Below are 15,350 nucleotides of genomic sequence, written 5' to 3' on the forward strand. Positions count from 1 at the left end.
ATCCCTTGCGCCAAGTGGATTTTACAAATGGGTAAGTCATTGATCCAAAAATCAAGTGTTACTAGAACAAAGATGGCGGCTCATTGGATGGATTAGAGGGTAGTACAGCACAAGAACTTTAAAGGCAGTGGATAAAAATAGCTTCCCTATTGCCACATAGGGCAGGACAAGGTGGGTAGGGGAATTGTTCAGACAAATGACAGCCAAGGTAGAGTGGAGAATGGGCTTGTGATAGACAGGGGTAAGTAGGCGAAGGGATGGACAAAGGTGGTCTCCCGGGACTTGCGGCTATGATTCCAGATGGCAATCAACAGCCAGAGCACTGGAGTCAGTGAAGCTTCCCAAAAGTCAGGAGATATCAAACATGAGATGCTCTAAATGCACGTAATCTATGGTTGCCCATCAAAGACCTGGGCTGCTTTATGAACAAGGGAACCACACAGTAAGTTCCGGCAGAAGACAACAGCGGGCATGGAATGTCGATCAGGATGGTTTCTTTCCCCCTCAGATCACTACCCGCTTTTGGCTATGAAACAACTGACACGAACCATAGAGCAAATGCTTAGCAATATTGTGGAAGATTAATTACTAGAAACTACCCTACCCACCACTCATTTAATTCTGGAATAATTCAAAAGTGTCCCCAATCTCCATACAAGTAATCCAGTTCATTCTTCAGAAAACTTTGTGAATGTAGGCCCATAGTACGCCTTCCGATGTTAACCAAAGCAGTGGGAGGAAGAGTTCACGTGCTTCTTCAGCGCTGCTTGGAGGAGGCAATGATGCACGCGACAATTAGGAGATGGAAAGGAGTCAGATCAGGGGATCCCAAAAGGCAATTGACTGTGGAGGTGTAGGAAGGTGGATATCTGACTATGGTTACCCCCAATTTTTTTGCCTAGTGTCTAGCTGGTTTTTCGACTTAGTTGGCCTGAGATCCTGCCATTCAGGATCTCAGCCTATCTGCTCTCTCTTTAAAATGGACTCCCATGTACCCTAGGTACATAACCAATTGGAATTGGATCACCCTGTGAGCCCCTGTACCAGTGTACACTAGGTACCCAGGGCATTGGTGTATCTAAGGCCTACCAGGGGCTGAAGCATGTATTATGCCACCCCTGGCCTGGCCTAGCAATTCGACACAACTGGCTGATCACTCAGCTGGGGTAAGTTGGTGTAACCACCTCTTACTTGGGTGTAGTATACCTATACCTAACCTTAAATGGGACACCTGGTAACCTATAAGTCACTTCTATGGCAGGCCTCGATAATCCTGAAGGCAGAGTGCTTGGTTCCATGTGAGATGGTGCTCTGGCATGAGCTGAGCCTGTCTGCAGTGGTCGGAACAACTTCCTTCTACCGTTTCCAGGTATCGTCATACCATATACTCTTAAGTGCATTATGAACCTTGCGGTTAAATGCTGTCATTGGTTTGGCTTTACCAAAACATGTCGAGTAAGGCGTCATACGAATTGGAATACTAACCCCTCGCCAATTCTGGTGACGGGGTTAGCATTCCACCCTTCTAGAGGGACACGACATGTACAACACCTGAAAACCGGGTAAAATCAGACATCGCCTCAGCTCCACAAAATGGACGCTGCCACCACCGACACAAGTCTGCCCTCCTGCTGCTGGGAGTCCTTCCAGCTTGGGAGACGTGGACAAAGGGTTTCCTGCCAGGGGAGGTGCGAGCACCACCCCAGACAGGATTTTGTGTATTGGTCAGGTAGGGCTTGAATAGAATCAGACATGCCTGAGGCTCACAAGGAGCCTCGGTGCATATGCCAGTTCAAACCGGTCCTGGGGCACACCAGCCCCGGACCTGGGGCGAGCTGGACAAAGGATTGGGGGTGTAACCACCCCCCTTCCTGGTCCCACCCTTAGGGAGGGACCTAGCAGGTAGTCAGGCCCCTAGAATCCGCTTAAAGGTAGGAGTTGTGTCCTAAGACTTCAGACATCCTGGAATCAACTTAACACTAAGAAGAAGACGGGAACTTCGACGCTCTGCTACACAGAGGACAGAAGGAATTCTCCTCTATGGTCAGGGAGTGACCATCTTGCTAACGCAAGCACCAACCAGCTACTCGACGTCTGCTTTGCCGCCGCCTCCTGCCGGAGCCAGAGCCCGACAAGACCTGGACCTCCAGACCTCTCACAGCCCGATCCACAGTCCCTGCAAAGAAGGAACCCGTGGAGGCACCGAGACACGTGAAGCCAGTCATCTTGAAAGACCCACGACAAGCTGCAAGCGCGACAACAGAGGCTCCCTCAAAGTTGTGCTTTGGGACCTGAGAAGCCCAACACCCGAGCAGCATCTGCACCAAAGGTAAGCCCTCCAGCATCTCCACAATCTGCGTGGGGCCCCTCTGCACTTTGCAACTCGACGCGCCTAACCGGACCCTGGCCGTTGGCTAGTGGCCATCTTGGCGACCTACTTTAAATTCTATGACGCTGGTCTGGTTGCTCCAGACTGGCCCCTGCTTCCCTCCAAAGGAGCAGCCCCTCTGACCTTGCTGGTCAGAGTAATCAGCTTTCGTCAATTCCTGCGACTCCTGCTTTTGCCAAGGCTTGTTTGCTTCCTTTGAGTCGCCGACAGCGAGAGCCTGCGTGGGACAGCTCGTGAACCGACTCCTGGACGTCGTCGACCTTCAGGGACCACGTGGCTGCAGAGACAAGCTACACCTCTTTGCCTGTTTGCACCCGACATCCCCTGGTACCTACCTGGTGCCACGCCGGTCACTGGCTAGTGACTGAACACTGTCCCCTCTGCTTACAGGTCTTCTACAACTCCGATCCACCCTTGGATCCACCGCATCTCTTCTGGACCGACCGCCTGCAGCATCTTTGTCATCAGGCTCCATTGAACAGATAGACGAAACCCGACGAACTTCGAGACCTATGCACCCGCTTCCTATGGGTGAGGTAAAGCTGGCACTCCGGTGCCCAAGTGTAGAGAAACATCTCTAGTGTCTGTGTTTTAAGTCTTAAGTTCGTAGTCCATTCAGAAGACCCTTTTAGCAGTAACTTTTGAACTTTTACGCACCTATTGAAAACCTATGGGAGCCCGCGTGTAACTTTCTTCACTGCACACGCGACCCGTGGACCTCCTGGTCACTAACTGAAGTTAGCTCCTTGTAGGCCCAGCGATTCTAGAGGCCCTAGGCCTTTTCCCTTTCCTAGTCGTGGTACTTATACCACTATTTTAGTATATGGTTTGAGAGGCCACCAGGGCCTATCCATATAAAGTGCAACTTCTGTATATTGTAATACTTTCTTGTTTAACGATTTGTGCTCCTGTGCTCATAAAGAGTCTAGGGGATACTTTGAGTAATAAATACATATATATTTTCAATATACATCTGTGTGGTGTCCTTTCATTGGTATAAAGGGGGGTTACATATGGTAAAACAGCCTGCTTAACACGCTTTAACGAGTTTAGCCTCAAAGACTGCTTAGCCTACGCTACCACTAGGGCAGCTAGTCCGAAAAGGTTGACTTACAACCACACCATAAGGGTTGCTTGGCATGGTACAAGGTGGTCACTTTAACTAGTGAACAGCATATACCAGGCCAACTTCTCACAGGAGGTCATGAGAGACTAAAGGCAAACCCTATTGCCTTGTCAGCTGCCATTGACAGGGTAAATCACAAGGTACGCGTAAAAACATACCGGGGGCTTGGGGACTGCTATGTCCAGAATGGAATCCTTTCTAGAAGGCGGATCGGGCAATGACACTACTCCAGGGCTCAACACCCAGATTGTTCATTCATGTTACATGTTCTACATGCAAGGGGTGGGGGGCTAAGGATTCTGCTTTACACCAAGTACCCCAAAAGAGTCTGTGCTACTTTGCTTGGATGCTACCACAACAAGGCTGTGGTCTGCACGGGAGGTTTCTCCTTCAGGGGACAAGTCATTTGGACATTTGATCATTCAACTTCTTCTGCAGCCTTCCAAGTCAGCATGAGCGCTCAAGGCTAGGTTCTTCTGCAGCCTTCCAAGTCAACGTAAGCACTTGAGGTTAGGTTCTTCTGCAGCCTTCCGAGTCAGCACGAGCGCTCGAGTTTAGGTTCTTCTGCAGCCTTCAAAGTCAGCACGAGCGCTCGAGGTTAGGCTCTTCTGAAGAGCTTTTAAGATCATGATAACCTAGAAGAACATTAAATTGTGAATAATGGTTTAATTTGTCAAACCATTTGTGTCAATGCAGATTAGAAACAGATGAGGCAAGGACTACACATCCCACAATGCAATCCGGCTGTATTGAAGGAGCACACCTGTGAACAATCCTGCACTGCTTTAAGCGCTAACACACACTGTTTTTTTGCCAGACTTCAGGCTTTCACCACCCTTGAAAGCTAAATAACGCCAATGGCACAGACCCAAAGGCCACCCGTGAGCCCATCCTGCTGGCATTGGCCAGGTTTCAACTGTGGAGGCGAGATAATGGATAGTGCTTGAGGTGATGTGTGCCCAGTGAGATGCGCATATCAAGGGACCACAATATATAAAGTAATACAAAAGATGCTGCTCCGATCAAGCAATTGTTGTAGAACAAAAAAGCAACAAAGACCACTGGGAGAGCAGACTGTGGCTTGCCACGGAGCAGAATGTTGGACTCTGCTTCCGGCTCACGTCTATCACGCAAAGCATCAGTAGCTCTTCAGGAGTCCATTCAAGACTGAAATCTTGCAGAACATGTGGCTAGCTTGTGCAACAAGGCAGGGTCTCCTCAATTTATTTTCCTAGGGCCGAATCCTACGCTTTGCAAACAAGACATTCCTGCCATAGACCAAACAAATTAATCACAATATGATGGATTAATTAATTAGCAAATTCCTCCGCGTGTACTCCACATATTCCAAAAGCCATCCCCAAGCAACGGCAGCAGGGCTGCTCTTTCCGCACGTTCCTTCTCCCATATCTAGGAGACTTCACATCTATAAACCTTCGTAAACTGGCTAAAAACCATCGCTGATTGACAAACTTCACCTCCCTGGACCAACACCAAGCAAACCACCCATAGGAGGGTTTACCATCATCCACCTCACACGGATACATTGTACAGCACACTACCAAGAACACACCCACCCGCTCATTCACTGAGCAGCCTACCTCACTTGATCGCACTTAACGGGCTGGAGGCACATTACCCACTATACCACAATGAACGCTCACCAGCGACTATGTGGATCCAGGTGTACCATGCATGACTGACGACCTACTCTACACCCAGGTGATACCAGCATGCCCACTGCAAAGACAAACGAGAAGTTAAGGATACAATACAAATAAACAGGTCCAACTCAGTATGAATACAATCTACAGGTCACCACAACTCGTCCCGATGACACAAACTAGCAGTGATGACCTCCCAGGAAAAGAAACTCCCAGACCAGTAAAAAAAAAACACACATGCTGAGAGCAAGCACTCGAGGCTGATAACACAGAAGATCAATATTTGCTTCCCAAGATAAGATCCTGCGGTCCGTTGCCACAGGTGCTATTGGACGAGCATTGCTCCTCTGCGATGATGCAGCACCGAAGGAACAGGGTAGAGGCTAAACCTAGAAACTGGGCATTCCAGAGAGAGGGAGGGAGGGAGGGGTGAGGAGAACTGGACCCCTCCTGCTCCAGCAAGCACGTGTTAATGTCATTAATGAACGTTCTAGCAGACTTCTTCGTTGACATAAGTGTCCGTCACCTTAGCCAGGTATCCTCACCTTCGATGCATAAGTTAGTTATCTCAGGATAATCCCCTTGGAAATATTCATTCATTCCATCATGCCACAAGGTCTGGTCTCAATCCTAGCAGAAAGCAGCGATGGGCAGGGCACTTTAAGTTTAAAGTGGCATGTCTCTTTGGCCGACTGTCTTACGACGGCCAGCCAGACATGCACATTTTAAACCTCCTTAACCCAGTTGTCTTAGACAGCAGGGTTAGAGACAGCATAGGGCTCCAGTTCTCTCAGGAGCGCCAAAGGAGGCCGCTCCCTCCAATCCTGGTGCTTCTTTCCTGCTGCATGAGAGCCGCGCCATGATTGGTTACTGCAGTTTCCTGGGTCTTGTGTTGGAGCCTGCCTGCCGAAGACTCGAGCGAGGAGGACATTGCGCCAGGAAGGTTAAGTGTCATTATGTTTTTACTTTTTTCTTTTATTTTTGTCCCACCCGCCACACCACCCTCGTACATGCCAACCGCCACTGGATCCTAAGGGCGTTAATCGTGCGCCTTTCCCGGGCCCTGTACCTCCCCGGTGTCCCATTTATGTTGATATCTAGTTTATTGGCGTTTTGTATAGCGCTCATACAATCTGGTCTCTTCAGGGCACTAACAGAAACCTCAGGCTTCTATATCAAATCAGACATTTTAAACAATAAGTGACATTAAATCTCAGTATGATATATATATATATATATATTAGTACTAAGTTATACCTGAGCTCGGGGGCATTCCTATGGAGTTGTGATATTTAACATTGCCTATGCCACTATATTCCCTTTCCATTTTTCTGACTTATGTATTCAGCCCACAGCATTGAACAAGTTTTATTTTTTTATTATTCGTGGTTCTGGTGTCCCAGAGTGTTCGGTTCGTCCATCGCTGTGTCTTGTCCGTGGACTATCACACTGTGGCGAGTCTCGGCATCTCACCGAAGCAAGCAGCAGCTCGTGTGACCCTCGCAAGGCCTCGCGCCCAGGGCGCGAGGAGCCGCGGGCCTCTCGCGAGGATGCGCGCGAGCCGCTGTCCTCACGGTACCCTTGCACCATGCACTGCCCTGCCCCGCTGCAGTTCCGGAAACGCTGTAATAAGGGCCGATTCTGCAACGCCGGGGTAATTCAAGACCCCAGAAACGGTCGGCATTGCAGAAAAACAATAAAAGGGCTGCTTTGCAGGGAGAGTCTTAATGAGCAGACATTGAAGTCTGACAACCGAGGGATCGAGTGACCCGTGGGCGGCAGGCTGGTACCCAAGTCGGTGCGCATGCGCACCTCGGTTATAGTTCAGCACACAATAAGAACGGTTCTTCGGCGCTCCCCAGACATATGGGAAACCCCAAGGGCCGGGCACGGGAGACAAAAGAGCGCATCTGCGAGGCGGCTACCAGATGCGTCCAGCTGGCTACCAGCCAAAGGAAGGCGGCACCTGTTAGGCACGCTCCTATGTGGCAGGAAGACCACATGCGTGTGTGCGCTCTGTGCTAGAATTGTTATATATACACACACAAATATATATATTTTAAAAAATAGTCCCAAAAAATCTGGACAAAGCTTCTTGGAATTATGGTGCATTTCCTTCGAGCTTTAATAAACAAACATTTTTTAAAAATATACAGGTAATCCTATGACGCACTCCTGTAGAGTTTAAGGTTATCTGGGTTTCACATGTCAGATAAAGTTTTTGAATGTATGTTTTTTTTTAAGCCTAAAAATACATGTGCATTCGTATTAGCCGACGACCTTTTCAGATCACTTGTGCCAGAACGGAAAGAAAGCCTCAACTTTGTTGGTGCTGAGAAAGCGGTGGACACCTGCCTCCCGCCCTGTGACAGAAGGGGGGGGGGGGGGGAGCAGGTGACGGGCGAGCACACGAGAGAAGTAACTTGTAACTGAATGACCTGCCTTCGGATAGATTACTCCGATAACAAGACCTGGGATAACAGGGCGCTTCAGAAGCACCCTTAGCAACGGATACCCATGATGGCGCAGACCACACCCAATTTATAATAAACGTATCCTTTTCAAGCATGCAAAGCTCTCTCTCCGTGCCCCAACACTAAGGGGGTCGTAAGATTTAAAGTTAACCACGAGGTTTTGTCAACGATCTTTCATTTAACAGATTACTTTGAAATACATCAGCATTCCTGTACCGGGGTGCGAGGGGGAGGGGTGGAATCCTATCGGACAAGGTTTCCTAAAACTCGGCCGTAATGAATAGAACCTACACAGACTCTATAAAGACGAACTGGCGAGCCTGAGTAGAGGGGAGGCCACGGGTCCTGGGGCAAGCAAGAACAAGCATTGCCATAGCCAATAGGTCTCGCCTTTGGAACCTTATAACTGTTTAACCATGCAACAGTTGCATAACTAAATACTTATGAGGTCTCAAAAGCGAGACCTATTGGCTATGCCAAGCGGCCCTGCAAGTTTTCCCGATCGTGATCAAACATCAAAGCGGCCGTGAAAGTTAAAGTAATCACGGTAAAACATGCACTGTAGCTCTAGGCTGGCCTGGTAGCCATTTTTGGAACCCTCTCAATAAGTCTCGCCAGACCAGCGCATGCGCTGGGTCAGGCGAGACCTAAAAAATGACCCCTTTGACTGCTGTTTGGGTAGTAAACCACAACAATCATCATCATCATGGTTCAAGGGGCCCTCAGAGCTGTGGGTCCTGGCGTCACTGCACCTGCTGCACCGATGGCAGCTACTCCCTGCTAAGTTCCCTACTCATACCGCTGCATAGATCCACGTACAACGCATGTCTGGTGCCACCATACCAAGGCACCAAATAAGACATCATTTACTGCCCTTTGGCCTGGGCAGCAAATAGGCAAATGTCACCGTTAAATGTGGATCTCACCAACGTCATGGACACCAAAGGTAGCGCCTGGATACCCTCGCTGGTGATTAGCTGTGCTTTATAAATACTGTTTGAAGCGTCACGCAAGCTGCTGCCAACACGGGGTGCGAGGAGGGCATCAGGAGGGCAACCAGCACTAGAAGGCTGTGATCCGAGCATGGCACTGCCACCAACGGCAATGGCTGGGGGAAAACCAGGAGGCAGCTGCCACCCAAAGGGATAGGATCGGATGAATCAGATGGGATGCTGGCAGCTCAGGAGGCAGAACGTAGGCATGAGATGGGCAACTGCCACCATAGGTAGGATCTATGACCATCAGGGGTGCCACTGCCACCAGAGGATGGGAAAATCAGTAGGGCCGATGCCATCAGTTCGGGGCATCATCGTCCAGTATACCCTCCTCTGCTTACAAATCCAACTCATGCAGGCATCGCCCGCCCAGGGGGGGGGGGGGGGGGGGGCACGTTCGAGTCTACGGACTGGCAAGTAAACTTGCAGCACCAGCTAGAACCCAGTGCCACCATGAACGCCAGACCATGAGGGTTCCAAGAGGCTGACACCATGCCTACAATAGAGAGGTGACGAGGACTAGACCACTCTACAGGTCAGAGGCCAAGAGGGGTGAAACTGGCAGCGGGGTAGGATGGGGAGGGGGGGTTAAAGGAAAAGTTGCTTAACACACCGTCTAAGGTGCAGGATGACTAACCAAGGCTGTGCCAGGACCAGCATCGACGAACTAGCTCTGGCCCATTTGTAAATTAGAGGAGGGGGGTGAGAGAAGAGATGAACCCAGGAAGTAATTCCCAGTTCCTCCATTAGAACAAATGGTGTAATCTTAAGCAGGTTAACTCCCTGTCCTCACATATTTGTCAAACTGGAAGTGCTTGGAAACGGGTGGAGAACTAGTATTAGGAACTATGCACTGCAGTTGCATTTATAAAGCGCTTCATACCCATGGCGAGGCACTTTAGTGCATTTGGTAAGGTTACTACCCAAAAGGACTTCACTTATGGTAGATGTGCTCAATTTGCCCACAACAAGATAGAACATGAAAGGTTTACTTCTTACTGCCATCAAAAAACAAGACCGCACCTTCCAAGAGCGTTTGATCTCCACAGAGAGAGGCAAAGATTGGCTTTCTGCACTAAGGCAGTCCATCTGTATTTTGGCGGGGTAAACGTGGTTAGGAGGTACGCTCTAACTAGAGCGCTGTGAGATCCCTGCACCTTAGCTACATGAGATGTGGGTTCAGGGTAAGTGGAGCTAGCTAGAGCCAGGAACCGGTTCCACGTGGGGCCCCCATTAAGTACAGTCAGGAGAAGCCAGAGGAAGACTCATTCCATTAACGGGACATGTGGTGCAGGCCCTGGCTATCCGCAATCCCAAATAAACTACACACCCCACAATAATTAGTTTTATACTACATAGTAGCCTGCTACACCATATAAAAGTCGGTCTCTAATTTCCTTATTACAGTCGAGTTGTGACGTATCCAGGGCCAAGGCGAGAGGCAGATCACAGAGCAGAGTTACCGCTGCCATTTCAGCAACGAATAACGAGAACTGTCTATTTTCTAAAATGAACAGTAATCAGCAAGAAAGGAACTAACTTAAGTGGCATGTTTATCTTTTGCATCATTACAGAACAACTAGAACACGTCTGCATGTTTCTACACATTATGAATTGCAGCAATTTTTCAAATATGACATGTTAAAGTGATTTGAATATTTTTGCAAAGAGTTTAGCTGCTTTATGACGTGTTAATTTCACGCTAGCTATTGAGCTTGTATTCGTCATGCCTGCAATGATGCTATTTTTTTTATATAGAAAGAGCATGAAAATAAGGATTTAGACTGGTTGCCGGAAGGGAGGTGGGGTCATGTATTATGAGGAATAAAATACCCTCTGCTGTATGTTAAAAGGATATTGCACGTCAGCACAGAGTTCGATGACCTTCATCCCTCTTTATGGTCATGGAACTCTTTGGGGGCTTCCAATATCCTTACAAGTTTAATATAGTTACAGAGGCACTGTCCTTGCTCTTAATTCAACGTGTACACAGAGTAAATGAAGATGTTCAAGCATTTTAAATATTCCACTAAACTTATTTCATTTTTTTATTCATCCAAATAGTAGAACTGAGCAATGCTCTTTAGCTCCTCATTTTTTAAAAATAAGAGCAGAATCCAACAACCAATGTGTTTCATTCACAAAAGTGGGAATTTCTTTAGAGATTAACAAGTAAATTATCGGTTTACTAAATTATACGTTTAAAATTATTTGCAAACAGATATCTGGCTCATGCGACAATACAATGTCTGTAGAGTGCAACTCAATCACAGAGACTAAAAAAAAAAAATCCTATATACAGATTTAAGAACATTCGCATATTGGAAACCATGCATCTAAAAAAACACAAAATCCAACAGTGAATGAACCACTATAGATGGAAACAACAACTTAAACCAAACTTAAACTCCAAACCAAACTTAAACTCATCTGCCTTGAGGGTCCAACAAACATCTTTTCCATACTCATTTTTTTTTTAACATGAAAACCTCCAGGGTAGATAAAAATACTGGACTGCTACTCCAGTTCCCATGACTTCCTTAAACATTCCCAATTGCTATGTTGCATTACATATTCCTTAGCTTATCCTCCCAGTATGGAGTATAATTCTAGCATGACTACTTATAAAAGTTGCATTGATTGGTCTAGGACTGCACATCAAATGCTGATAAATTAGAACTCTTCCCCATCAAATGCTGATAAATTAGAACTCTTCACCAGCACAGAGGTGGGTTTTTATCCCAGGTTTCTCAACCATCCCGGCTAGGCACCCCCTGCATCTCTATGTGCCACAGATAAACAGGAGAGGATCTGCTCCAAAGGAAGGGACAGTGAGGAGCTGTCAAAGGTAATGTTATCCCACCCTCATTCAGAGCGAACCCTCAGCATGCACCATCAGAACCTGCAGCGCGCATGTTGTTGAGCCGTAGCATGGAGGGCACCCTCACTCAGCACGAGCAAATGAACCCAGGCTTCGACTTCTAGGGGCGACAAACTTCACTCCTGGTAGGTGACCCTTTGACAAGTGGGAGCTGACCAGCTCCTGCTGGCTAGGTCTGGAGTAAAGGCAGCATGAGCTATTTGCTAAAGCACACAAAATGAAACAAAAAGAATACATGGAGAGTATTTGGGTTAGTCCCCTCTAGCCACTGCTGGATGTGTCAATCAGATTTTATATTAGCCTACAGAACAGACATTGGATGTTTAGAGTGTCATTCATCATGAGTGACATTAAAAAAATGCACTATTGGTATTACCTTTATACAGCATACTGCCATCAGCATCTTTGCCTCATACCAGATCCTTGTAGGGGAGTGGAGGCAGGAACAGTTGGGATGGGTGGTGGCTGAATGTTTGTTAACATATAGACCACATTACTGGCTCCAGGCATGATTTAACGACGTTGACGAAGTATAGGGGGAGGAGTTAGATGGGGAAGACGTTTGGAGAGAGGCTTTGAGCTGGGAAGGGAGAGCAAGGGCTCTTGCAGAAGGGTGGTGGGAGGAGAAGAAGTGGGTGGGGTGGTCTTTTTTCCAAGGGCATGGAACAGTAAGAGGTTCTACAGGCACGTACTCTACCATCATCTGTACCAGAGTTAGTGCGGTGAAGACGCTCCAACATAGCAGTGCTGGTAGTGGTGTACAACAGGTCCGGATACTCACAAGGCGCCTGCCCCACCCCCCCCCCCCCACTGGCAAAATGTGGGCACAAACATTCAACATGGCCAAAGTGCTGAGAAATCCATAAAAGTTGTCAAACTTTTCCAATTAAAAAGTGTGTCAACAGATATTTCTCTAGGCCACACAAACAAACATGAAAAGTGGCTCCCCTCTTTAAACACCGTTGAGCAGAAACAAGGCTGCTGGTACCCGCACCCCAACTCGGTGCGAGGTCACCCCACAAACTGAATCCATGCACCAAAGAATTGTTCCCTCTTCCATAAGGAAGAGGAGTCATGCCACACACCCTAGTCAAGAGGCTCTCCACCCATAACCATGCCATACGGAGTGTCCTCCCACCCATCAGTCAGGGGTACAGCGGCACCTGGTGGAGAATCAGTGCCCTTTGGTATCCCTCCATGGATGCAGAAAGAATGAAGACCTCCTGTAGTACACAGGGATTATCTTATCTTAGGTGAGATTTGTAAAGCGCACTATCGCCGAGGCTTCCTGGCGCTGACAGACAGAGTGAATGAGGGGGAGACAAGAAAAAACGGGATTCTAACTGAGAAGAGGGAAAAGATGAGTCTTAAGAAGTTTCCTTAAGTTCATAAGAGAAGAGGAGGATTTAATGGGGAGAGGGAGGGGATTCCAAAGTCCAGGGGCAAGATGGGAAAACCGGCAACCACCGAATTTCTTGGTTCTGATTTTGGGGGTGGCTAGCAGATGGCTGTGGGCAGAACGGAGATCACGCTGAAGATGGTAGGGACAAATAAGAGATTTTACAAACGCGGGACCAGGGCAATGAAGGGTTTTGAATGTGAGGCAAGCCACCTTGAAAGCTGCCCTTTGGTCGATCGGGAGCCAGTGAAGACTATGGAGTAGAGGTTTGGCTGACTGCCATCTAGGGGTGTTAGAAATTATTTCGCACAGGACCCCAGTTCTGACGCGACGACCTACATAGGTTATGTACATAAGGGCTATTCCAACAGCTCGAGCTTTGCAGACCCCAGATACTGTACACGGAATCCAGGGCCAACCAGCGTTATGCAAGTGTCTGTACGGCCAGAGGGGATGCCTCTTCAAAGTTCAGGCAAACTGTAGCATCACGACAAGTCAGCCAACCTAGCTCAAACCACCCTGGTTTCATTTGGGGTTATCGAGGAGACAGAGCCGTAAACTTTGAACTGGCCAGCAGCACTCAAGAACAGGCAACGAGGAGACACATGATGAAGCAGTCAAGAGATGGAAAGCGACCAAGAGGGGAGAATATGGCCCCTTGACCCCAGGGTGACCTTGAGCCTACAAGTCACAGTGTGTAAAGTGAGGCTTGCTGGAAGTCAACTGTGTAACGGAGGGGCTGTTAGGGTAGCCACCCAGTGTTTTACAGGCACAAAGTTGTTTTATGGCATGGATAAAAATAATTGGAGGGAATGAGCAAAATCCAGTGCAATTCCACCGCTGAAATGTACACTTAGCACCGCAAATTCAGTAAGAAATGACTCGAAAAGAGATTCAGAAATGTAACCTCCCTAGAGGATCTATAAAGCAAACAGAGGCAGAAAATCCACGCGGAGGATTGGACACAACCTTTTTTTTCAAGAACTAACTCCCAAAAGCATAGCCAGTATTAGTGCAGCAGGTGTAGTGGCACCGGGGTTCTTGGATGCGAGTGCCCCACAGCCAGGAATAGGTCTCAATACACAATAGGGGTGGGACGGGGGGGGGGGGGGTATTTCCCTTAAATTAGGGCTTGGAACCTGTTGGAAATCGAGATAATTTTAAAGAATATGAAAAAATGAAAGCATGGCCTTGTTTTTTTTCTGTGGACGGCGAAACCCCAAGGGGCAGCACGGGAAAGGCGACCTACGTGCTATTTCGGGACAGTAACCACTTTCAACAACACCCCATCTCTCCCAGCCTCACCCCAAGCCGGGCCCCCTGTGTAAGTTAATGGTGGTGGCCTTACCTTGCTGTAGAGCTCAGAAGCGGACATCGCGGCACCTTGTCCCCTCTCCTCGCACGGTGCACCGGATGGACGGGGCTGGAAGAAGGTGCAGGGAGCGTTTAGGCCCGACTCCTCGCAGGTGGGCCTGTCTTGAACCCCAGGTAGGCCTGTCTTGGACCACAGTGGGGCCTGTCCTGATCCCGGCTCCTCAGTGAAGCCCACCCTCCCCCGGCACCTCGCGGAAAGGCCCACCCCGTCTTGCCTCGCTTTGGCGCTGCACTTTGCCCGGGCCTGGCCTGGAGGCGCCGGACACCTGCGAACAATCAGTGATTAACAGGCGCCGCTCGGGTAAACAAGCAGGAGGGCCGCAAGAAACCCATCAAGAAAAAAAAAAGATGAGCGAAAAACACAAGCCCACCCCAAATAGTGAAAAGCAACGAGCACACACGTCAACCTGTCACGTCACGAGCCTGACCTCCTGCTAACCCGGTTATTTCAACCCGAATCATTAAATGAACCGGGGCATGGAGGGACACTTTCTCGTGACACTGGAGGGAACAGGTCAGAGCGTTCACGTTTCACAGGCCCCAGCAAGTGTAGCTTTGCATTCTGGGATATGTTGTCCTGGCTATGCCACTCTGAAGGAAGGACTACAAATCCCAGAACCCACAGCAAAACAAGCACTTGCAATGCAATAGGTCTTGCATTTATGAGAATTTGAGCTATTGGCATTGTAAATGACAATGCCTTTTATTTGTGTGTTGTTTTTAAAACAGATACATAAAAGGCATTGTCATTTACAATGCCAATAGCTCAAATTCTCATAAATGCGAGACCTATTGCATTGCAAATGCATGCTATGAAAAAAAAATAGTTTGGAGAGAGTTGCAGGCAGGACAAAGCTATTTGAGAAAATTGTGCTCGAAGGCTGTAATTAAAGCCTACCGAGCAACAACACACGTAACAGGGGGTGTCGCCATGAGAGGTTACAAAATAAGGCAAGGCGATCCTACTAAGCCTTTTGACCAACGAATGGCCCCAGTTTACATTGGACTATGGCACAAGCCAATGAAAAATGTGGGCAGATAGTGGGCG

General features: G+C 48.3%; 1 protein-coding gene across 2 annotated transcripts in view; it reads right to left on the reverse strand.

The window, feature by feature from the left end:
- The window catches only part of LOC146772452 (unconventional myosin-Vb-like), a 145,858-nt gene extending 131,056 nt beyond the window's left edge, over positions 1-14,802 (reverse strand). Inside the window, exon 1 of one of the 2 annotated variants that reach the window (XM_085640046.1) lies at positions 14,277-14,802. In XM_085640046.1, the coding sequence (XP_085496172.1) occupies positions 14,277-14,303 (27 nt within the window). In that variant the 5' untranslated portion in view covers positions 14,304-14,802. Of the gene's footprint in view, positions 1-5,179; positions 5,200-14,276 lie in introns of those variants that run through there. The other variant, XM_085640047.1, reaches the window with a different exon arrangement.
- Positions 14,803-15,350: the final 548 nt, after the last annotated feature.

This window comes from Triturus cristatus, chromosome 12, assembly GCF_964204655.1.
Source record: "Triturus cristatus chromosome 12, aTriCri1.1, whole genome shotgun sequence".
Lineage (NCBI taxonomy): Eukaryota > Metazoa > Chordata > Amphibia > Caudata > Salamandridae > Triturus > Triturus cristatus.